Source organism: Lactuca serriola, chromosome 9, assembly GCF_051521515.1.
Source record: "Lactuca serriola cultivar US96UC23 chromosome 9, Lser_US96UC23_V15, whole genome shotgun sequence".
Classification (NCBI taxonomy): Eukaryota; Viridiplantae; Streptophyta; class Magnoliopsida; order Asterales; family Asteraceae; genus Lactuca; species Lactuca serriola.
Genome location: NC_136416.1, coordinates 74,237,701 through 74,263,098, shown reverse-complemented (window position 1 = coordinate 74,263,098; position 25,398 = coordinate 74,237,701). Strand labels below are relative to the sequence as shown.

At 37.6% G+C, this 25,398-nt stretch overlaps 1 protein-coding gene across 1 annotated transcript; it reads left to right on the top strand.

The window, feature by feature from the left end:
• The first annotated feature begins 9,388 nt into the window (after nt 1–9,388).
• Nucleotides 9,389–10,027, top strand: LOC145075841 (3'-5' exonuclease-like). Its single transcript, XM_079021935.1, has one exon. The coding sequence runs from the start codon at nt 9,389–9,391 to the stop codon at nt 10,025–10,027; it is 639 nt and encodes a 212-aa protein (XP_078878061.1).
• The last annotated feature ends 15,371 nt before the right edge of the window (nt 10,028–25,398 follow it).

The window sequence follows — 25,398 nt, the reverse complement described above, 5'->3', positions numbered from 1 at the left end:
TTTAGTCATATCTCGTTCTAGTCCCTTTTCTCTCTTAATGCCCTAGGCATTTGGAAAATTAGAACAAATTAATGTTATAGCATATGTAATCGATCCTATACCTGAAGCATGTGGGATACAATACATAATGTCTTACATAAAGCCGTGATATTTTACCAGTCTCTTGCTATAACATTTCCATATATAGAATTTCCTTATGTCAAATCTTTTCAACATAACATTCATATATATATATATATATATATATATATATATATATATATATATATATATCTTTGACTAAATTTGATTAAAATCTCAATCTAAGCTTTTAGATTTGAAATGAAGTATGATTTCCTCTCCCTTAATTATAGCAAAACAACTTTTCAAACTTTCCGAATTGAAAAATTTGTTTTCTATAATTAACATTGCTAACTCGCAACACCTATTGTAATAATTGTCCTCCCACTAGCATAATAATTACATTCTTATTAGCATAACACTTATGTTACCACTAGCTTTGACATGTACCCAGAAATCAGTTGGACTTCTAGAAATCAATACTTATTGACTTTCTTACCAAAGTTCAGATTTCTGATACGAGATGCTTCGATAAAACTTTATCTAGGCTTCTCAAATTCATACACCTTTCCTTAGATAGCTCACATGTGTGTCTAAACAATTTTATAACTTACAGCCATAAGTCTGAACTGTTTAGACCTTTTGCCATTTCTCACAATTTGAACTATGAAGAGGGATGCCGTAATTATAATCGAATTTGAGAATGCAAATAACACAATTGCTATCTCTTTAAAATCTACTTAGCGAAAGCGTTTCCTCACAATCATTTTCATGAATTGGAGAGAAACCTTATGAAACTTAGATTTTATGGTGTACGTTTTCCTATCCATGTGAATTTGTCATAACCATAATCACAAGACAAGGTTAGTGACAAATCTAAACTCATATGGACTGAACTTGTTCTATCTTAATTTCTTGCCACCTGGCAGCACAAGTGCCTACCATTGCTTCTAAGTTGTTATGCAAACAATTAAGCACTCATAGAACTCACATGCACATGCAACTTTAATTGGAATGGGCACAGAAACAAGAATATGTCAACAGGATAGGTTATAAACCTCAAGCCGTGTGCTAGTGATAAACAATTGGTTTACTCTTGATTAGTTCCTGAAACTCTTCAAGATCTTTTAGACTCCCACTTACCTCTTGACATATAAGATTCTCTTTGTCATGAAACATTACTTGACAAACAAATATTCAAGAGTTAGTGTCGTTTCTTATCAAGACAAACACTTCACATAATTGGCCTTAGTTGGTCTTTGTTTTATCCAAAACATCACAACTTACCAATTTCAAATATACAAGAGTAGAAAAAATTTTACTCTACATTTGATAAGTGTTATAAACCTTTCTTAAGATTATGTCACTCAAGGTTCTGTCTTGGAGTGTGACTCTAAGATTTGATTTTGGAAGTATGATTCACCTTTTGACTTAACCATTTCAATAATTCACGATTCCTCTTTTTAGCCATACAAATTCACTAAGATGTCCTTAGAGGATCAATTGTGATATGGTTTCATAATCACTAAGACAATCATAAAACACGATACTCAAGTACTCTCCCTTCTTCTCAGATTGGAGAAACTTTTATCTTTCTGCCTAATTTGATTCTTCTTATTTGTTCTGCCATACATTGAAACCTTTCCAATGATTTAGAATTACACTTAATCTTGTAAGAATAACCATATTTACTAAACTTTAGTAAGTCATAACGAATAGTCTTATCGTTCTTTGTGGTGGACCTGACCAGCGCACAACCAAGTGTATCTGATCCCATAGTCCTTTTCTTGACTCACATACACATGTGAACAAGGAATTAGTCTTAATTTCCCAAAGATGAAGTTTCTCATTCATCACGCAATACTGATGGGTTTTGAGCATTCTAACACTCTTATGGTGTGCATGCAACCCTATAAACCTTGGATCCATGTTTTCTCTATTATACATGCAAAGTTTGATTTTTCCAAGGTTCTCATCCTAACCAACATTTCATGGGGTACTTGTAATATAAAACTAGTAGAATGACATACCTTTTCTTATGTTTGATTGCTTGGAGCTTTAAGAGCCTAGTACCAATAATGTGAATGCCTCAAGTGGAATTACAAATCACCCAAAACAACTTGGAAGACTTTGAGAGAATATGAAGCACTCTAGAAATCAGCCCACCCTTGTTATCTCACACACTAGTTCCATTTCAAGTGCCAAGACCTCTTTATATAGTATGGTGGATTAGGGTTACATCCATGTAAACCCTAATACCCATGACCTTTCATTTCCATAGGATCCATGGGGTAAAAGCTCCATGGACTATCCATGGACTTCCATGCAAGCTTAGCCCATCCTAAATGAACATTTGCCCATTCTATATATATTGTGACATCCCCTAATTTCTCGGCCAGAAAAGACCGATTTAATTTATGCTTTTTAAAATAAAATCAGAGAAATCTTTTTAAAAGATGTTGCAGAATTGGTCCCTAAACAAAATATGATAAAAGTTTATCAAAATCCTTCATTAAGAAGGTATATGTTTTCCATATATATATCAAAACCTCGGGATGTCATGTTCCGATACAGATCAAAAGCATAAACAAGACACTATAAGCCTTTCAACAGTTATTTACAACTACTGGCCTATAATCCAAAAATCTCTCATTGTCCTCCGACTATGCTCGGGGTCCACTACCTGTAACATAAAAAGTTGAGTGGGTCAGGCTTGGGAGCCTGGTGAGCATATAGGGTTTTCAACCCACAATAATAATAAACTTACTAAGTTCATCAATCAACAATAACCCTGATTACCCGTTCCCGTTATCCTCACTTTGTGTCCCTAAACACTTATCACAAGGGACCTAGCCTAAAGAATATCATCGGGATGGACACTACTGCTAAGGGGTTTCCTCAGCCATACATGTCCTAAAGGCAACCATGAGGGGGATGGAGTACAGCGAATGAACATTCTTAGTTCATTAACACCTACAGGTTGCGGACCTGCTAATGTTTCCTACTGGACTGTCTAGAAAGTCCGTAGTCGTCATCCAAACTCCGCTAGATGACTGGATCTCAAAACACATCGATGCCTCTCATCAATTTTATTTTATCACACATCACAATCTACCCATGTTCTACCCAACATATTTGTAGATAAAAATACTTATACAGTTCAAAACTTGTATAAAACATCAACACAACAATCACCTCAAATAAATAATTAATATATTTACACATAGCACGTATTATAAGGTAAATACTTCATATCTATGTGTAAAATGAAAGTGACTATACACTCACTTGATTTGATGATAATCGGGCAGCAATTCGTTTCCTAAAACGATCGTTTCTAATAAAACCGGGAGTTTTATTGAGAAACCGGGTTTTGTAAAAGTCGGGCTTCGAAACCGAAAAGATAAATTTTTCGGGCTTCTCGAGCACTTCGTGGTGTATTCCGGGCTTTACAATCGATACCGGGGCTTTGCGGGATGTGAAAATAGCCAAAATAGTGAAAAAGGGGCCAAAATTGCCAATTTCTAAATTCTAGCCGGGAGGGTTCGCACCTTTCTATTTATAGAGGGAAGCTTATGATCGGACGGTCAGGAGGAATCCACGTCTCGCAGATTCGAGGGCTCGCACGTGGCTGCGTATGGCTCGCACATGGTCTGCGCATGCGAGGGGCTCTCTGGCGGCTTGTGATTGGACCGAGGTCTAGGGTCCGAAGTAGGGGGCTTCGTGGCATGTTGCGAGGGTTCGGACATGTGCTAAGAGGGTACGTGTCGCACCGCTATTGGACCGCTTCGGATAAGGCGATGTGCTCGGATGACTCAGCAGCTTCGGTGACTCAGCAGCCCGATGACTCAGCAGCCTGGTGACTCAGCAGGACACGTGTCACATGCGAGGCGAGGGTGACGTGGCAAAGTGTGACTATGCGAAACTTCTCGGTTTTCGCGCCAAAACTTCTAAAATCCATAAATTTTGCATACGAGCTCCGTTTTTGACGTTCTTTATATGCACGCGTATCTAAAATTACGATCTACAACTTCCGTTTAGACTTCGTCGGCTAATTTTGACTTTAAATTTTATATTATTACTTTTAACAGACCGGGACATGAAATCCTCTAAAAATTCATAACTTCTTCATCCGACGTCCGTTTTCGTCAAACTTTTTACCGTTGTGCTCCTAATGACGAGACCTTCAATTCTTGTTTAGGTTGTGTCGGCTAAAAATCGCTCGATCTAAAATTCGAGTTTTTAGCTGTCTACTGCTACGCTGAAACTTCGAAAAATCATAACTTCCTCATACGAAGTCAGATTTGGGCGTTCTTTTTATCGAACTTCTCGGTTTAACGAATACTACGACTTTCATTTAGATTACTAAGGCTAAAAAGTAGTTTATCAAAAACTCACTTTTTACGACATTCAGCACCGTGCCGGTTTTGTCGCGAAACTTCGACAGGTCATAACTTCTTCGTTATAACTCGGATTTTGGTATTCTTTATATCCCCGAAATCCTTGTTTCGACCACTACAACTTTATGTAAAGATATCGGGGTATCTCACACTTTAATTTTGACGCTTATTTTTATTCTTAATTAATTAAGCCCTAATAATTAAACATAAAACACATAATTCACATAATATTCACATAATTCCTTTTCATTTCTTCAAAATGAGTTACAAAGGTTAACCTAGACTATCAACTCAATATAAATGCCTAGGCTAGAAACACGAGTGTTACATATATATATATATATATATATATATATATATATATATATATATATATATATATATATATATATATATATATATAAGAGTCCATATTTAATTAGTTTCTTTTTTATCACTAAATTAATTCCAAAATAATTCTTGATCAATACTAATTAAATAATATGATTTCATATTAATATATTATAGCTTATAATATATTAATAAATCATAAATATACTATTCTCAAAAGACTATCTATACAAATTGTTCCGGTGAAGTGCAACCCAAATGGACCATGCCAGGTCGGGTCAAATACATACCAAATATGGTTATGGACTTAGACACCTTATTCAACAGTCTCCCACTTGATTAAGTCTGATAACTATAGTTGCTAGTATGAATTCAGGAATCGACCTGTAATCGTAGCTCTTAAAACTTTGTTGAACTATGACGTGCCAATTTAGATAAGTGATCATATAATCCTCTGTTCTCAAGATATCAGCCGGAAAAATACATGGAACAACGTCGTACTTATTGTCCAGCAGTTTGTTTCCCGATTTCCGATTTGTTTGACATAGAACTAAACTGAACACATCAATTTGGTTCTAACCGGACCCGTCACATAGGTCAAAACAAAATCATCAAGGGCCGCAGATATCACTTCTAATCCTCCAAGGACTAAAAGGAACATATAAACTTCGACTCATATGCTTGTACTAACTAGTTATTGAATCATACACAAAGGCACGTTTTATAACATCAAGTTATTGATGCGTTTTCGTGCAATCAATGTACAACCGACTCATATCTCTAGGTTTTAAGACTTATATGATATTACAGTCTCACGATCACTCGAGATAAATTCCATGAAGTGATACAAGTGAGCGTGGGTTTAATCCAATACGCAGGACTTATGAGCACTCATGAATGTTGTAGCAACTTTTTCTATGTCTAAAACCTTACACATCTACAAGCCCAATTCATGTCAGTCTTGATTCATACCTACTTCCAAAGTATGATTGACTGTGGACAGTTTGAATAAAGTAATTATTCTGGAAAGTAAAACATGCAAAGTTGAAACAATACTAAACGATTAACACAAGATAGTATCACCTTACTCATAAACAAACAACAACTTTTATTTAATCATCAAATGTCAATTACATTTTTCTTCTGTACTGTCACTTGAATGAAGACACTCGATCGGCCCGACTTTCCCAAATGCCCACCACTGGCCCTTCCCCTTTCCGGGTATGGATTTTTCGCGTCGTTTTTGTCGTCGTGGTCGACGGGGAAGAAAGAAATGAATGAATGTTCTTTTGGGAAAATGTATAATAATACACCTACCGAGACGAAAGCCAAAGGTGAGTCTAGTAGGTGGACGTATCGAACCGAAATAAGATCTAAGATTGACATCTTGATACAGCCGCTGTTGGTCGCCCATAAGCAGCTACTTAACCTCCAGATCCACTGGCGGAGAGCTTCGGGTTGCTACAAGATGGTCCCACAGGCCCTCTTGGAGGGGAACCTCTTCTGCCATGTGAGGCTAGTGAGAAGGCTCAGGAAGCACCCAATGCCCGAGGGAGGCGTTTGCCTCCGGAGTGACGAGTGCTCGGCAAGAACAGCCAATCACGAAGGCCATAGCTGCGGGGCAGTCCATTTTTAAAAACAGTACTGAAACAACCTTCACTCCGAAGAAGCCAATAAATATATAAAGACATCAATAAAATCTTAATCTTCCCTAAGTATGATATGTCACGACTATCAAAACTTTTATAAATATTTAAATTTGATTAAAATTTTATTTTATATGTTTCAATTGAAAAATAAATTTATTTATTTATGTAAAAAATAGTTATAATAGTGGGGAGAGAGAGAGAGAGAGAGGAAGGGGGGGGGGGAATTATGATATTAAAAGAAATGGGTAAATGGTAAAAAAAAATGTAAGATACAAATTTTATAAAATAAAGCGTATAGCAAATTAAAAGTCACTCCCAATCAAATTTTGTCTATAGTTTAGATTTCATAAAAGGGAAAATGACTTATTAAGGTAATTAACTTTTCGATATGTTCACATCTAGGTAACTATCTTTTTTGTACACATCTAGGTAACAAACTTGTTGGAAGTGTTCGCATATGACCATTATGACCTGCTATAGCAAGTTAAATCCTACATGTGAACACATTCAACAAGTTCGTTACTTAGATGTGTACAAAAAAAATAGTTATCCAAATATGAACAAAACGAAAAGTAAAAATAAATTACACCAATGGTCCCTATGGTTTGGGAGAGCTTGTGTTTTTGGTCCCTAACTCATTTTTTTAACTCGGATTATCTTTACTGATTATTTTTGTTGCGCATTTCATCCCTATCTTACGTAAAAGGACTATTGTGCCTTAATTAATTTATTTTTATTTAATTTTCATATTTAAGTATTTAGTTATATATATATATATATATATATATATATATATATATATATATATATATATATATATATTTAAAAACAGTTAATAGACCCCACATATATGTATCTCTTCACTAAAAACCTCAAACCACATTTGAGAAATTTAATTCGGATGACCCCTACTGTTTATTTTAGTTATTTGGTCCAGTCTTACCTAAAAAGACTATTGTGCCCTTATTAATTTATTTTTTGATTAATTTTTTTATTAATGTATTTATTTTTTATATATTTAAAAAAAATTAAAAGAACCTACATATCTTTATCTCCTCACCGTAAACCTGAAACCACATTTGAGAAATTTAATTTGGGTCTTACCGGTCACCGTCTCATCTCTCATCCTCCTCAACTTCTATTTCTTTTCCATCTTTAGTGTACGGCGTCTTCACCATCATTTTTTGTGGTACTTCAACTCTGGCGAACCAAGGACCAAAAAAAGAAATGATGATGAAGACGTCGATATCACTAAAGATGGACAATAAATAGAAGTTGATGAGGATGAGAGATGGGATGATGATGAGATACAGATATGTGGGGTCTACTAATTTTTCTTGTATATATAAAGAATAAATATATAATAAGAAAATTAATTAAAAAAGTAAATTAATAAGGGCACAATAATCTTTTTAGGTAAGACAGGGACCAAGCTCATAACAAAATTAAACAATAGGGATCATCTGAGTAGATACAAATATATGGGGTCTATTAATTTAATACATAAATAATAAAAATAATTAAAAAAATAAATTAATAAGGGCACAATAGTCTTTTTAGGTAAGACAGGGACCAAACACGCAACAAAAATAAACAATAAGGACCATCCAAGTTACAAAAATAAGTTAGGGACCAAAAACACAAATTCCCCCAAACCACAAGGACCATTCGTGTAATTTACTTTTACTTTTTGTTTTGTTTATATTTTGGTAACTATTTTGTGTACACATCTAGGTAACGAACTTATTGAAAGTGTTCACATCTAAGATTTAACCTGCTATTAGGGATGAGCAAAAGGACCGAAACGGCCGGAACCGGGAACCGGCATTGGCCAAAATCAAGAACCGAAGCGGGCCAGCGATTCTACCGGTTCTTGTCGTGTCTTCAAATGTTGAAACCGGTCCTCGAAAAATAGCATCATACGGTTCCGGTTTTTGCCGATTCTACTGGTTTCGGTTTCTATCGGTTTCCGGTTCCAAAAATTCACAAAAATAACGTCCTGGTCCCAGCCCGACCGATTCCATCGGGTTCCGGTTCTGGTATCGGTTCTCGCCGGTTCCCCAGTCCATATGCTCATCCCTACCTTTTATGGCAGGTCATAATGGTCATATGTGAACACTTCCAACAAGTTTATTACCTAGATGCGTACAAAAAAAATAGTTATCTAAATGTAAACATACCGAAAAGTTAATTACCTTAATAAGTCATTTTCCCTTTCATAAAACTTTATACCTAAAACTAGGTATTTGTCTATAGTTTAGATTTCATAAAACTTTGAGTAAATTACACGAATGGTCCCTATGGTTTGGGGTAATTTTTACGCTTGGTCCTTAACTTATTTTTTTAACTCGGAAAGTCCCTACTGTTTGTTTTTGTTACGTGTTTGGTCCCTACTGTTTGTTTTTGTTACGCACTTGATCCTTTTCTTACCTAAAAAGACTATTATTTAAATGATAAGATAGGTAAGGTAAGGTGATAGGGTGGGGTTGGGATGTGTTTATTTAAATAAATTAAAAAATCAAGGGAAAAATAGTTTTTTTAGGTAAGACAGGGATCAAGCGCGTAACAAAAACAGACAATATGGACCTTTCGAGTTAAAAAAATAAGTTAGGGACCAAACACGTAAATTACACTAAACCATAGGGACCATTCATGTAATTTACTCTAAAACTTTATACCTAAAACTAGGTTGGTGTGTGCCGTAAGGTGTGTAGAAAGCAGTAGCCTATAAAGAAAATACTTATATTTAGGAGGATATAAAGTGTAATATTTTACATGAATATAACAAACTACCACGCGCGAATGGATTAAGCGAAAATTCTTTCTTCAAATGGGTTAAACCACCTCGCATCTTTCTATAAAAGCTCCAGTCCGCTTCCATTTCCTTCAACCGTCTACGACTCTCTCACACAACCAAGCGCCTCCACAGAAGCCATAACCACCACCGCAATGACGTCGATGAGCATTTTCGATCACAAAGTTCCCGACGATGACCACGACTACTACGACGTCACATTCTTCGAAGATACCATTTTGACCTTAGTCACAGCCAAAACATCCTACGTCGACTTCTGGATCAACGACATCGAACGCATCCACCGCCGCCGTCTCCACTCCCTCGTCGTCGGCCTCTATATTGAGTGGCGTCCTAACCGTCGGAATAACGTAAACCCTGTCGCCACCCTCCAACTCTGCGTTGGACACCGCTGCCTGATTTTTCAAATCATCCACTCCCCTACAACCCCATTGCTCAGAGACTTCCTCCTCAATCCTTCCTACACCTTCGTCGGCGCTGGCATCGAGGATGACGTCAAGAAGCTGAAGGACGATTACAACCTCGACGTTGGGAGGACGATGGACTTAAGGGCGTTGGTTACGGAGAAGTACAATCGGCCGGATCTTGGGAATGTTGGATTGAAAGGATTAACAAGAATCGTCCTTGGGAAGGAGTTGATCAAGCAGAAGATTGTTTCGAAAAGCAGATGGGATAATCGACGGCTGTCTCCGGCGCAGGTAGAATATGCATGCATCGATGCTTTCTTGAGTTTTGAGATCGGTAGGATCTTGATTTCTGGGATTACGAACTGATTTAGATTTGATTTCGCAATCTTATGATCTATATATGGTACTCTTTTGCAAGAAAAGATTAGGGTTCTTGATACTTCTTGATTGATTTGCATGTAGATGTTGATTGTTAGATGATATAGGGTTTAACAAAACAATTTGTATATGACGTGGACATATGTTTTACTTCTTAGTGTTGGTTTAATGGAATGGATAAAGTTTTGAAAATTTGGTGCAGATTAATTACAATATACTTATTTGTTTTCTAATAGAAAATTCATTTGATAGCATGGCCTTATCCATTTAAATGTAGACCATATTCTTTATTTTTTGTATATTTAATTTTTGACCTATATTAAGTTGTTAACCGTTAATTGAACAAATGGACGAAGTTTTGGAGGGAAAGTTGATAGTCATGGTTTTAAAATGATCTAAATTCTAAAGTGTAAACAATTTGAAGCAACTTTGATTATAGATTTATATATTGAGTTCATATTATATACTATTACCAACTAAATCCATCATTAGAACTTGGTGTCGATTTGGAATGAAAGAATATGAAAGGGAATGCCATTCCTTCTAATTTCTTGTTTTTCATTCCCGCCATTTCGGGATGGTTTTCTTGGTTACATATAAATAAATGAATTAACTTTGAATGATAAACAAAAATGCGTTCGTTTAAAAAAAATGATTTGTGAATATCAAATGCATTAGAAATATGTAGTGTAACTGTTTATTTACTTTTGAAGAAATTTTAATATCGATAAAGTTTACGATTTGTTGTAAGAAATATTAGTTACAAAATAGTTTTTTTCTTTTATTATATTTTCCTCTATTAGTAAAAATGACAAATGATTTATTTTGGCAAACTTTTTAAATAATGTCCAAAATGCAGAGAGACTTGAGAGGACAGATATTGTTTTATTGGTATTTTTATCATTATTAATTAAATTCCTTCCATTCATATGTATTTTGTTCCATACATATTCCAATAAAATAACTAAATTTAACAAGGGAATGATAATCATCCATTTTAATATATTGTTTATTATATTATTAGGTGTGAGACCTATATAATTATATATTATATAAGTTGTTTAAAAAAAAGTTAAATGTCTTGTTGTAAACGTTAAGCATTTTTTAAATTAAAATTTTGAAATAAATACAAATTAAATTATAAATAAGTAAGATATTCAATCTATAGTAATAAAAAATATGATCACAAATTTCAATTTTTTTAATACAACATTAGATGTTATATTGTTAAGTTTATCATCGTTCTCTAAATTAATATTTTTAATTCATTTGATGCTTTTAACTGTAGACAATACAATATATAATAAGTGAACGTGGGATGTCTTAAAAACAACATCACCTTCAATAACGACGCTTGTTTATTTTCATCGTAAAACATACAAAAACGGAAATTGACTTCTACGAAATCCTTTTATCCGAAGTCGTCAAATACATTTTTGGAATTAAAATACGATTTTCTATATTTCTGGATATTATCTCAACTTCTATAACACGTGTAACACCCGGACCAGGTATGTATTATCTTTAATAGTGCGAAGTTATAAGTTTCAGTGGTTGCTCTGCTCATGACGTGAAGATTGCCTTTCTACGCCGTGAGGATTAATCCGGACACGTGCATCATTTCAAAGTCCACGACATGAGCAGTATAGTGCTCACGACGTAAAGGTGGCTGACGACCAAAAACCATAAGTTTTCGGTATTTAACGGAATGAGAGGGCTAGGGTTTCTCACCCTCAACATTTATCACTCTCTAAGCCTCCAAAAATCATAATCTTACCTCTCAATAAGATCATTTGTCATTTGGGTTCATTCCTAGCTTGTGGGAGGAAGAAAAGAAGAAGAAGGAAGTACTCTAGTGTTGGTGTGGGCAAAGAATCAACATCATCATCATCTTTTCTTGCTTTTGGACCCTTGTAAGTATCAAATGCTCCAACTTTATTGTTTAGCATGGGTAGATCTTGAGTTTTATCCATTTTATTGATGTTATTGCTTGCTTGAGTGGAGTAGATCCGTAAAGTTGGCAACTTTATTGATTCTAAGAGTCCCAAGAACCTCATAGTGTTCAGATCTAGAAGTTGGTATAGATATGAGGCATGCTTGCAAGTTTAAAGCCTATTTCTTCCCTTTTTGACCTAGAAAATGGATGATCATGTTTGGTGCATGCATGGCCATAAAGGAAACATTGTTATGGACCTTAGGGGTCCCCTTTAGCTTCTGGTAGAAGTGGACTCGAAGACTTAATGGAATAAGGACTTAAAATGGTGATTTTTAGCCATATACAACACACACAATGTGGAGTGTGAGATCCCACAACGTGAAAAGCGGAGCAATCCCGTTTCTATTAGGACCCTTGGAGGTCACGACGTGAAAATAGGAGCTCACGTCATGATGCCAGTTTAGGTGGTTTCTTTAACTGAGTTGACCAGTTTGGGTCAAGTCGAGTGGGAATCGGATCAGGTTTGTTGTCACGATGTGACCAACGCTTGGCCACGACGTGAGGATAGTTGACTTTGAATTTGACCAAGTTTGACTTTGAGGGTATTTTTGGATTTTGATGAAATTGGTAAATTGGTCGGAATAGGTGTCAGTTAGAGATATGAGATTCGGAGTCGATACCCCATCAACTTCTATTCAGTTTGCGAGGTGAGTCTTCCTCACTGTACTTTCGGGTTGAAGGCACCAAGGCCGACCCATTGGATTGTTATTCTGGTTTATTTCATGTTGTTATGATGTAAGGACCTGTTAAACCTGTATCATGGTATATAGGATGATGCTATGCTTAGGGATCTGTAAGATCTGTTTGATTGTCATTTGACTGGTTATATATATGTTTATTTTTTATGCATATGTCGACATGTTATGCGTGGTTGGATTGAGTCGGACCCATGGAGACTAAAGGCCAATAGACCCAAGCGTCCCGGATAGACTGAAGGCCCGTTAAGCGGATCAGTCAGGCCGAAGGCTCGGAGAATGGTCCAGATAGGCTGAAGGCTCGGTGAGGCGGCCCAGTCATGCTGAAGGTTCTGTGAGCAATCCAGATAGTTTGTAGGCCTGCGAGGTGGTCCAGTCAGACTGAAGGCTATGTATGCATGTTGTTTGTTGCTATTGTTATGTGTATGGTGTGTTTGTACGTTGGGGGGTCTCACTAAACGTTGGATTACAATTTTGGGTTATGTTTCAGGTACTTCGGATGATGGCGTGAAGGCAAAGGCATGATCATACATATCCTCATGTTTTGACTTAAGATTTTGGGAAACTCTGATGTTGAACATGTTTTGAAAAGTATGTTTGTAAACAATTTGTGAAATTGGTTGGATTAAAAAGTTTAAATTTTTCATTATTTTTATGAGTGTTACAAGTTGGTCTTAGAGCATTGGTTTGAGTAAATTGGAGGAACACCCGTGTAAATCCAGTATCAAACTAAGGAAAAAGATTTTAAAACGATTTTCAAAGTTTTTTCAAAATAATCAAAGAGGATGTGATGTGTACGATCAGCCGGAGCCAGTAAGTAGATCCCAAATTATCACACTGTTATTTGATAATTTATGTTATAATAGAACAACATGCTAATTATAGGATAGGGATCTTCAGAAATTGCATGATAGAACTACCTGATATATGATGCCTTATTTCCTATAGAGTTTTCTTGCTTATTGTTGTCGGGTGTGAATTAACTACTAATAGAATACGTTAAGTCGCATGTTGCATGGGTTAAATAGTTTTAGATTGAAAGATTTGATCCTATTGCGCAACTCTTGTCTGAGTCCAACCGTTGTAAGGTTGAATCTTTTAATCTAAGATTATTTAAGTCTTGTTGTATGTGATTGTATTCATGCAATAGTTAACTGGCACCAATGGGGGTCGTTCGGCAGTTAATGGCAGGGTAAGATGTGGACCATAGGATAGCCTAGGGAGTTTGTTTTGCTCATGTTGCGTTGTTTTGCAAGTGATGGGAGTACCATTACGAGTGGGCATGGATGTAACAGACCAACTTTGGAATGACTAGTCACTCGAGAGAGAGTAAGTATAGGATGTATGCGTATCTTAGTTGTTGAAATTGTTTTGGGTTGTTGTGATGATCCTTGAAACAAATACGGGTATGCGTGGAAGGTAGTATAGGCCCGTACTACTAAAAACACAGGACCCGTACGCGTAGCAAGGAAGTCACAAACCCCAAGGGGTAGTCTCGTCATGTGATTATAGCAATATGTGTAATAACATTTCTGATGCTTTTGTTTCATTTTCAATATGAAGTTTGTGGGGGGATCAGGTTTGGGATCTAGAGTTGATGGCCAGGATAGGCCAGGGTTGACTATTTATCAAATTTGGGAAAAGATTACCATTGAGGTTTCACAAATATTGCAGGAAGAATTGTCTGGTATCGTGGGTCGAATCGTTGGAAGGCTAATTGCCAAGATCGAGGAACGAACTGTAGCTTCGCAAACTATGAGAGGTGTTACTGAGATGACTACTATGGGAGATCTTGATAAGGGGACACGACTCAGAAAGAGGATGAGGTCTCCTTCAGCAAAGACGAGGGGTATGAGGCTTCTAACTTGGGTACTGGAAGCCAAGGGGGCTACAATATTTGCGGGAAGTGTTGGGGAACCCATGAGTTTGTTTGTCAAAATTTCAAATGTTATAAGTGTGGAGAGAGAGAGAGAGATAGGACATGTATTTCACGAATGCATGAAGGATCTGGTGTGTTTCCACTATCACCATCTGTATCATCTCAAACCTGACTATCCTACATGGATTGGGGAGGGAGTACAAGCCCAAATGACCATTGTGTTGGTGGATGTCAAGGTTTAAGTGCAAGAAATCATGGGTACGAATTCTGATCCTTGGTTTATTTCTGAATGGATGCCCATTTGTGTATTAGCTTGTTAGAATTAATATGTTAGAATCTATAGGCCATAATGGGTACGGGTTGTGTCTTGGGAATCTTTGGGCTGCCTTATCCGATCAATTTGATCCTTATTCATATGGGGAATGTATGCATGATAGTGGGTGTGGACTGGATAAGCGGGTTTGGTGTCGTGATTGATTGTGAGGGCCGGTAAGTGGTAGTTTGAACACCAAGTGGGGGAGATCTAGTTATCTATAGAGAGGGCACCAAGATTGGTTTAGGGTTTTGTTCAGCAGCCAGGGCTCGACAGTATGTGCAGGTTACTTGGCTTATGTGGTTGATACTCGAGTTGGGGATCAAACTTCAGTTTCATAAATTCCAGTTGTCGGGGAGTTGCTGATATATTTCTGAAGGAGTTACCCGACGTGCATCCTGAGAGGCAAGTCGAGTTCAGGATTGACCTTGTGCCAGGTGCGGCCCTGATTGCCAAGGTGACGTATCGCTTGGCACTGCTTGAGATGAAGGAGTTGTCATCTCAGCTGCAGGAGTTGCTAGGCAAGCAATTCATCAGACCGAGCAGTTCTTCGTGGGGAGCGTTGATACTGTTCGTCAAAAAGAAGGATGGTTCACACCGGATGTGCATTGATTATCGGGAGTTGAACAAGTTAACTATGAAGAACCGTTATCCCCTTCTATGGATTAATGACCTCTTCAATCAGTTTTAGGGTGCATCTTGGTTCCCCAAGATAGGTCTGAGGTCTGGGTATCATCAGGTGAGAGTGAGAGAGGAAGAAATGGAGGAGACCGCGTTTCAGACTTATTATGTGTAACATCCATAAAATTCAAGCCAATTTAAAACTTTTTCAAACATTCAAAAACCATTATTTATTACAAAATGTTTTCAAAATAGTCATATCAGAGTATCCTAGAAATCAAAATCATAAAATGTGAGGAGATGCACGATCACGCCTTCGCCTTCCCGCGATCATCTGAAGTATCTGAAACAAAATCCAAAATTGTAAGACCGAAGCTTAGTGAGTTCCCCCAAAATACTAACGCTATACAACATAGCCATATCATAGAAAATAAACAAACAACATGCATACTAAGACATCATCCTGATTGGACCACCTCACAGGGCCATCAACCTATCTGGACCGCTCTCCAAGTTGTCGACATGTCTGGATCGCCTCGCAAGCCTTCAGCCTATTTGAACCGCTTGTTGGGCCTCAGGTCTAACTAGTATGCCCTTACCGGGTCTATAGTCTTTCCGGTCCGCCCTATGTTTGTTGGCCTTCAGCACAAAGCAATTCTGCCTCAACCCATCCCCAATCACACAATCAACACATACATATCAAATGCTAGCATATACGTACAGTCAAACCAATCTAACAGATCACTAATCATAGCGACATCCTTTATACTAGGATACTGACCTAATAGGTCATTAACATAGCATCATCCTATATACCATGATACCGACCTAACAGGTCACTAAGCATATCAACATGCAATAAAGCCGGATACAAATCCGAAAAGGGCCAACATTGGTGCCTTCGACCCTGTTAGTATAGTTAGGACAACTTACCTCACAATGTCGATTGGAACTGAAATATCAAACTCCCAAATCACGACTCCAAACACCAACACCTACAACCACCAATGATCCACTTCCATAAATACCCAAATTACCAAAGTACCCTCAGAAGCCAAACTGGTCAACCCTTGGTCAAAATCAAAGTCAACGGTGAAGGTCAACAGTCCATGTTGACTCAAATCACCAAGTACATCCACTGACTCGTCGAGTTCCTTCCGAACTCAAAGAATCATGAAAACCCCAGTTGACTCACCGAGTTACCAGACAACTCATCGAGTCCATGCTGTGTCCAAAATGTTGGGAAAACCCTAACCAACTCGTCGAGTCATCTTACTGACTAGCTGAGTCGATATAGACCAAAACAGGCAATCTTCATCCGACTCGTCGAGTTGACCATGCAACTCATCGAGTCCCTCAGTCCTTTTCTTATTCAGACGCTTTTAAGCAAGACCGAGGCTCCAAATTGTAGATCTTTCCTCCTAGGGCATGGTTACCACATAAAGTTGCAAACTTTACGTGCATGCAAGGCCTTAAATGCCAAAACCAAGCTAATGAAGAGGTTTAAGCCAAAGAGAAGGGCCAAAACATGATAAATTCAATAACTTTATGACTATGAGGGATTAGAGGAGTCCAGATCTGTAGTTACAACTTCAGATCATGCTCAATACTAGAAATGACCTACAAATATGCTATAAATGGCTTTAAACCCTTGAATGAGGAGATCTAACACTAGAATGATCAAGGTAACAACTTGTTACCTTTAAATGGAAGCCAAAATGGAGTAGGTATTGGATCTACAAGCTTCTTCTTGATCCAAGCTCTTTAGTCTTCAAGTTCCTTGCACTAAAACCACCTTCCAAGCTTTTACACACACAAAATGGGGAGTAATACACGATTAGCATTTTCTAAGGTCAAGGGGGCGATAAGAGAGGCATAGGGTGGATAATGAGCCTTTAAATAGGGTTAAAAACCCTGGAAATTAGGGTTCACATTCTAGCTCCAACTCGTCGAGTTGGGTCCTCCAACTCGTCGAGTAGGTCCCTTAAGTCACGTGGCCATATCCGTTTCTACACGACAAGTTGGGGCATCCAAATCGTTGAGTAGGCCTATAAATATGAATATAAAGCTGTAAAATCTATACCTGGGAGTCGGGGTGTTACATTATAGGCATTACGAGTTTGTGGTGATGCCATTTGGGCTCACCAATGCGCCTGTTGGGTTTATGGATTTGATGAATTGGGTATGCATGCCGATGCTCGATCGATCCGTCATTGTGTTTATCGATGATGTCTTGGTGTATTCCTAGACTAGAGAGCAGCACGAGGAGCATCTTCGAGATCTTTTGTAGGTTTTGAGGCGAGAACGACTTTATTTCAAGTTCTCAAAGTGCGAGTTTTGGTTACGAGAGGTCGAGTTCCTGGGTCACCTTGTTAACTAGAATGAGATTTTGGTCAATCCGGCCAAGACCGAGGTAGTTATGCAGTAGGAGAATTCGAAATCTCCATCAGAGATTAGGAATTTTTTTGGGATTGGCAGGGTACTATTGGATATTAATTTAGGATTTCTCCAAGATTGTGGTACCCCTCACTCGTCTGACGGGGAAGGGAGTGGATTTCTGATGGGGCATTGAGCAGCAGTCGACATTTGAGACTCTTCGGTAGAGATTATGTGAGGCCCTGGTATTGACCCTCTTGGAGGGAGTTGAGGATTTTGTGGTATTTTATGGTGCATCCATCAACGGTTTAGGGCGATCCTCATGCATAGAGGACGGGTGATTGCTTATGCTTCGCGGTAGCTGAATCCACATGAGTCGCAATATCCCACACATGATCTGGAGTTAGGGGCAACGGTGTTCGCCCTCAAGATTTGGAGGCACTATCTATATGAGGTCTGTTGTACGGTCTACTCGGATCACAATATTTTGATATATTTGATGGACTAACCAAACCTGAACATGACGTAGTGCAGGTGGATGAATGTAGTCAAGGATTATGACTGCGAGATTCTTTATCATCCGGGTGCACAAACGTCGGAAAATTCACAAGTTCGTAAAACATACACATATGCACCTGTCTTATATGCACATTTTTTAAGGATTTTTTTAAGAAAAATGCTTTTATATGACCGATCTGGTGCTTTATGACACTTTTTTTTGAAAAAAAATATTATATAAAAAAGTTCGCATTTTGACAGTGGTTCGCAGGAAACTATGGATTCGCAAAAGATTCCGACCCTATATATATATATATATATATATATATATATATATATATATATATATATATATATATATATATATATATAGGAGTAGGATCAAATGAGAACACCTAAAAGGTTGAGAACGCGAGAATAAATTAAGCTCTAGAAATTTTAAAATCAAAGGTTAATATTAATAAGCCATTTATAGAAATTCTGAAAGTCATAGGATTAAACTGTAACTTCTTAATTAACTAAAAGGGTACTATAGTCATTAGGTTTTATCCTATATTTATTAGCTGCTAAAATCTCTCTCTCTCTCTCTCTCATGTTTCCTTTAAACCCTAATCGATGGAAGCCAACATTAGAAAAACATACGCCTCTTCCCTCTCATCTCTCCACTACCGACGTTTTGAGTTTTCTTCAACCTAGCCGCCGCACAAGACACAATACACCACCACTCCCATCTTGATAGTCAAACCCGCCTTTTCCTTTGGTACTGATTCTTGCTTTCTTGTTGGTCCTCACTCTCCTTTTCCAGTATTGATTCGCGATTTGTAGTTGGTCCTCTCCTTTTTTTCCAATACTGATTCACTATTTCCGTCTGGTCTTCTTAGACATTGTGAAAATTGGTTTAGGGTTTGTGAAATTTCTATTACTATGAAAATTGTTTAGATCATTGCTGTAAACATTGCTTCAATTATAATTTTTTTCCTCTCGCACCATTTGCTTTTTACTCTATGATTAATCTATCTTCTCCAACACCATTTGAAAATTACAAAGATTTATTGATTTCTGGAAATGGGTGTTTATTGCTTAATCCTCTTTTTAAATCGAAGTGGACAGATGCTCTACTGCAAATTGCTGATGATATGCAGAAATTAATAGGCAATAGATGTAATATGCCATCTCTCACATGAACTAATGATTTTTAAAACAAAAGATCTTGAAGAAGACTACGAATCGAAAGAGAGACAACTTTTTCAGCAGATTCATATTAACAATAACAACGATTATGATATCACTTTCATGTTAATGTGTGAATTCCTCACATGTTGCATCCTCGACTTCTTCTTCTTCTTCAGTGCAAACCAACAACTGGGCAGTCTTGATGCTGGTCTTGACAAGATCACCCGAAAGAAAAATTAATTAATTTAGTGTGATTCTTTCAACACAATCCATGTGCACGTGATTTTTTTATAGCTTTAATGCATATGTCATATACTATGAGATAAACTTATAAGCATGTATTCAAATGTTTTCACAATATTAGATGTATATTCATTACTGATTGAAGTGTATTAATTGGTGATTGAATGTGTATTCAAGTGTATTCAATGTTTTCTATTCAGAAGCAATCCATATATAGACATGTTCATTCATTTATGTTTTATTCATTTATGAATATAACTTAATTCATCTATTCATTCAAGATTATTATCAGATTCATATATGATTACAAATATGTTTTATTCTGGTATGATTACAAAAATAACAAACTCATAGATTATTTTTGTGTTCTTCAAGAATTTGAACATCCAGTTCTCTTTCAGACATTTCTACAAACACCTGGTGTGCAATAATCTCATAGAACTATTTTTGTGTTCTTTAAGATTTCTGAACCGCCATTACTTGTTAGAATCACATAATTATTGTTCATGAGAAATATTTCCATGAAAAAAAATCAAAAAAAGAAGATGAAAATACTTACAAAATCAAAACATAAAAATACCATAAATCTTACCGTGTATTTCTTCTTCCTCAACACCAGTATCCGTAAACGCCTGTATGGCGATTTCTATCCTCGGGAACACGATCCTAAATAGGACATCCATACCCCTGTTAATCAACGTGTTTTATTTTGTGTCGGAGTCATGGTTGTGCATTGGTTTGCAGCATTTGAAGCGTTTTTGTGCCCTTTTCTTTCATTTGAACGTTCGACGGGAAAAAAACGTGGACGAAGGCAGTCAATCGATGGAAAATATGGAGGCTAGAAAGAACTGGAGGCATAAACCAGTTGAGGGGTTTCGATCCTCGATTAATCGAGTGATAAGTAACGAATGTAGGTCAGAAACCAACACATGAATCAATGATCGCCTCAAATGCGGAGTTGATTTGAAGAAAGGAGGACGACGAAGCAGCCGTCGTCGATCTCGGTGGGGGAAGCAATGGGCTGTTTAGCAGCTCTCGGCTTACTCTCTTCTGGTTCTGGTGCCACAACTTCACTTAATTCATGGAGGTTGGAGCAATATTAGGATTTGAGGATTGATAATGTTGACTGTGTACGAGGAGTGTATACGAGCAGGATCTCCAATGGCCATCACGTCCCTCTGCGTCGGTGTGATTGAAATTAATGATGAAGAAGGTCGATGTTTTCTATCTAGGGTTTAAAGCGGCAAATGTAAACGATTTGTCAAAATTAAAGGGTTTATGATTTGAATAATTAATTACAAGTTAATATTACAATTTTACCCTCTATTTAGGTTTTTAAATTGATTGGTCCATATTTATACATACAATAACACAATAATTACTTTAAACACCTAAGCCTATCTCCCTCCCTCTCTCTCTCTCTCTCTCTATATATATATATATATATATATATATATATATATATATATATATATATATATATATTGATAATTTGTTGAATTTGTAAGTCCATTAAACATGAATTGATCTTTATTAGAGCTTCAGAGACAGTCCCTATACCAAATTACGTTTACAATTTCAATAGTTCATTAATCGTCATTTCATTCAATAGTCTCGTATACCAAATCGTCACATTTCTTTTTTATGTTTCTTATACTTTATGACTGATGTAACACAATCAAATTATGCATCTGGTTTCAATTGTTTATTAAACTTGACATTATTTTTTTTTTGCAAAAGTTGAGTTCCTTACATGATTGACTATTCTAGATTTCGGGTAGGAAAAAAATATTAAGATAATTGTAAAAAAAATCCAAAATCCGATCAATAATTATTGAATATTGACAAAATGCTTTTTTTATTAAAATCTAAAGAAATAAATAAAATTAGCAAATGGAAGTAAATACAACAACAAAAGAAATTAGAATGTGACTTTTGATTAAAAAAGGGTGGTATTGACATTTCAAAATAGCTGGTTCGAACATAAATACAAAGAATTTTTTGAAATCCTGTTATTACAAATTAGAAATATATTTATTACTAAATTAGTAAATTAGTCCACTTATGTCTACAGTGAGACTTGAACCCTTGATCTCAATGAGGGAGGGCAACACCGGATACCGTTGGGCTAAAAGTCCTTTGGTACATATTATATATTTTGATGAGTCAAAAATATCTTTTAACCACTCTATTATAACCATACGAGTCTCGCCCACGGGTCTCACCCAGTTTGCACAATCGAATGGGCCACACCCACGAGTCCTATCCAATTATATGCTATATAGGCCTAACCTCGCCTCGGGTCCAACGATCCTCATACCAAAACAAAGAAAAGTCCTCCGATAATACTGTCTGCCTCAACCCAAACATGTGTTGATCCTCTTTCATCCCAACGACCACACTTACCATGGCCCACCTCATTATAGTGAATGCTACGGCCACCCCGCAGTCTTACGACACTTCTACCATTACTTTCAATTCTAGTGAGTGCTACGGCCACCCCGCAGTCTTACAACACTTATATCATTACTTGCTAATCTAGTGAATGATACAGTTGCTTCGTAGTCTTATAACACTTCCATACTACCATGGACCTAACCCATGTTCTTCTTATCCATCTACCAAACCAACCATAATCATCATAAGCCGAACCCGCATCTGACCATACCCCAATCAAGTACTCGGGTTATGCTTCAAATGCCAAAACCTTAATCAGAAAAGAACATGTAGAGAGGCTCTAACACAACCCTTAACATGTCCCTGGTCACATACCCAATGTACATCAACACTGATGTGCAAGGTAACCTAATTATCCATTCTTGTGCAACACTTAGCCCACATGATTCTCCCCCACTTGCATTCGAACTTGCTCTTCCAATCCACAAAAATTGATGAATTGCCAATCCATCTCCCAACCTTACAATTCAAACTGTCAACAACCTGAGCTTACAAGAACTAGCATTTCATTACTGGCCAATATTAGCGACCACACACATTCTAAAACTAGATGACTACTTCCTAAAATATCAACGAGCTCAATAATCCCAAGTACTTGCCATGATACAACTTCAAATTCTTAAGCTGCGTCAGCTCGTGACAAAGAACTATAACCCTTGAATGGAACGAAAAGGATCAACAATCTAACTACCCACTTATCAAAAGAATCGATGCACTCAATACATCTCTAAGAAGTCCATTTAAATCCCCTCGACAATCCTAACATCTGAACAAACTCATGTGATTAATTCATCGCCAACAGTAGCAATCGATTCAAAGCATGTCAACAACAACTGACATCCATCCTGAGCGACACAAGTGCTCCTGAATTTTGACTTCGTTGTCCCAGATGAGGACAACCAGCTTCCAAAAATGGCTCACAACCACTACCTAGCAATCTAAATTTGGTTCAACAAGATGTTTCCTACTCATAGCTCTTAGCATGAAAAATGGCATATAACGACTATTGATAATATTAACCTGACAATTACATAAAGCTAAACCGAAGAAAAATGACTTACATATACATGATTCAAAGGTACATAAATACGAATAATAAGGCATGAGGAAAACAAAAGATAACATACCCGCGACAACATTTGATGAAACTCTGGCCTCCCTTGCCTGAAGCTACAAAGCTCGGATCCTCACTGTTGGGGCTTCCGCCCTGCCCTTATGACCATTAGTGAGCCTCAATGTAACTGAAGCAGATGCACTCACTGCTCCACCCCTCAACCTTAGACAATCGACCTTCTTGTGGCCCACTTGGTTGCATTGGAAACACATCGGAACCGATCCACGGGGCAATCCCTACTGAAATGACCCATCTGACTACAACTGAAACATCCCATAAAACATCCCTCATAAGTCCTCCCGCACTTGACACAACGGCACCAACCCTGATGGCCTCCCAAACACGAATCCTGACTCTTGGGCCTCTTTGCCTAGCCTACTATGATTTGAATCTGCTCTGGCTTCCTATTCCCGAGGTACTCTAAATCGATCTCCCGTTCTCGAGCTCTAGCAAGCATATCATTCAGGTTCTGGCACCCTGACAAACTCACAAACTCCCTGATGTCATCCCTTAATATATCATGATACCTCACCTTCCTCATCTCCTCGCCCGATGCATACTGCAGAACCAACAAAGCTCTCTCCTGAAATTTGGCAGTGATCTCTGCCACAGTCTCAGTAGTCTGACGGAGGTCCTGAAAATCCCTCGCCAACTGCTGCACCTCAATCGCCAGTGTAAACTCCTCTTGGCATCTTGTGAAAAACTCCTCCCAAGACATGGCCATTAAGGCCACAGATCCCAATGCCCCACCAACCTCCTCCCACCAATCCTGGGCTCTGTCCCTCAAAAGACAAGATGCAAAACCCACCTTCGCCCTCTCAAGGAAGAAGCTCGTTTGCTGAGCATTCTCCATGTCAACGATCCATCGACGGCTAGCAATGGGGTCCTTAGCCCCAAAGAACTCTGGAGCTCCACAAGCCTTGAACTCCCGAAATCAGAGAGTCCGTGCTCCCAACTGTCCTACCGTGATCTTGGCCCGAAAGGCCCCAAGTCGCTTATACAACAACTCCAAAATCCCAATGCGGTAAGCGTCCTGACGCTCCTGCATAATCTCCTTGATCCCCTCCTTTATCGTACCAAAGATCACCAAAGTCTGCTCTAAAATATCACGTGTGATCTCGGACAAGATGAACTCCCATATCCTCTCATCTAACAGCTTAGTGCTAGCACCTGAGCCCGAACCAGATCCTCCACCATGAGTGCTCAACTGAAAAGCAACCATACAACAATCATAACATACCCAAAAATCCTTAATCCATTAGTTTCTTAGATTCTCTGTGACTCTCCTTGATTCGGGTATGGATCCCATGCTTTCACTAGTACGGGCCCAATAATACCTTCCACACCTATCCATACTTTCCTCAAGAATTATCCCGAATCCTCTAGGTCACCTTCTCAAACTGGTACTCCAAGTACTCGCTAAACAACACAACCAAACCGACTAAAGCACTTCCTAGGCTCTCTGAGGTTCCCAACCTCACTCTACCATCAGCTGCTGAAAAACTCTAAATAATGTCATCTAACCACTTCATGAATACAATCACATGCAACAAAGCTTAGATAATCCTTTGAGTAACAGACTCAACCCTACAACGGTTGGAGTCATAAAAGAGTTGCGCAATAGAGTCAAATCCATCACTCTGAGATTATTTAACCTTTGCAACATGTGACTTAACATACTCACATAATAATTAACTCACATCACTAAGAGTTCCACAAAGCACAAAGCAAGCATCATTCGTGTAGTAACACTCCAAGCCATAAAACAAACAAAGGACATCCCAACTCACTTGCTACTACCATGCTAGGAACTTCTACTCTCACTTCTGATTGCCTTATACAAGCAAATTATACACAATACATGATCGAATAGACTGTTGAATAAAAGATTCTACCCTAGGATCACAACTAGACAAATAACAGGAAATAAGGCCAAATCAATCATTCTAGGGCTATATGATCCCAACCGTATACAACTTTTAAAACATACACTT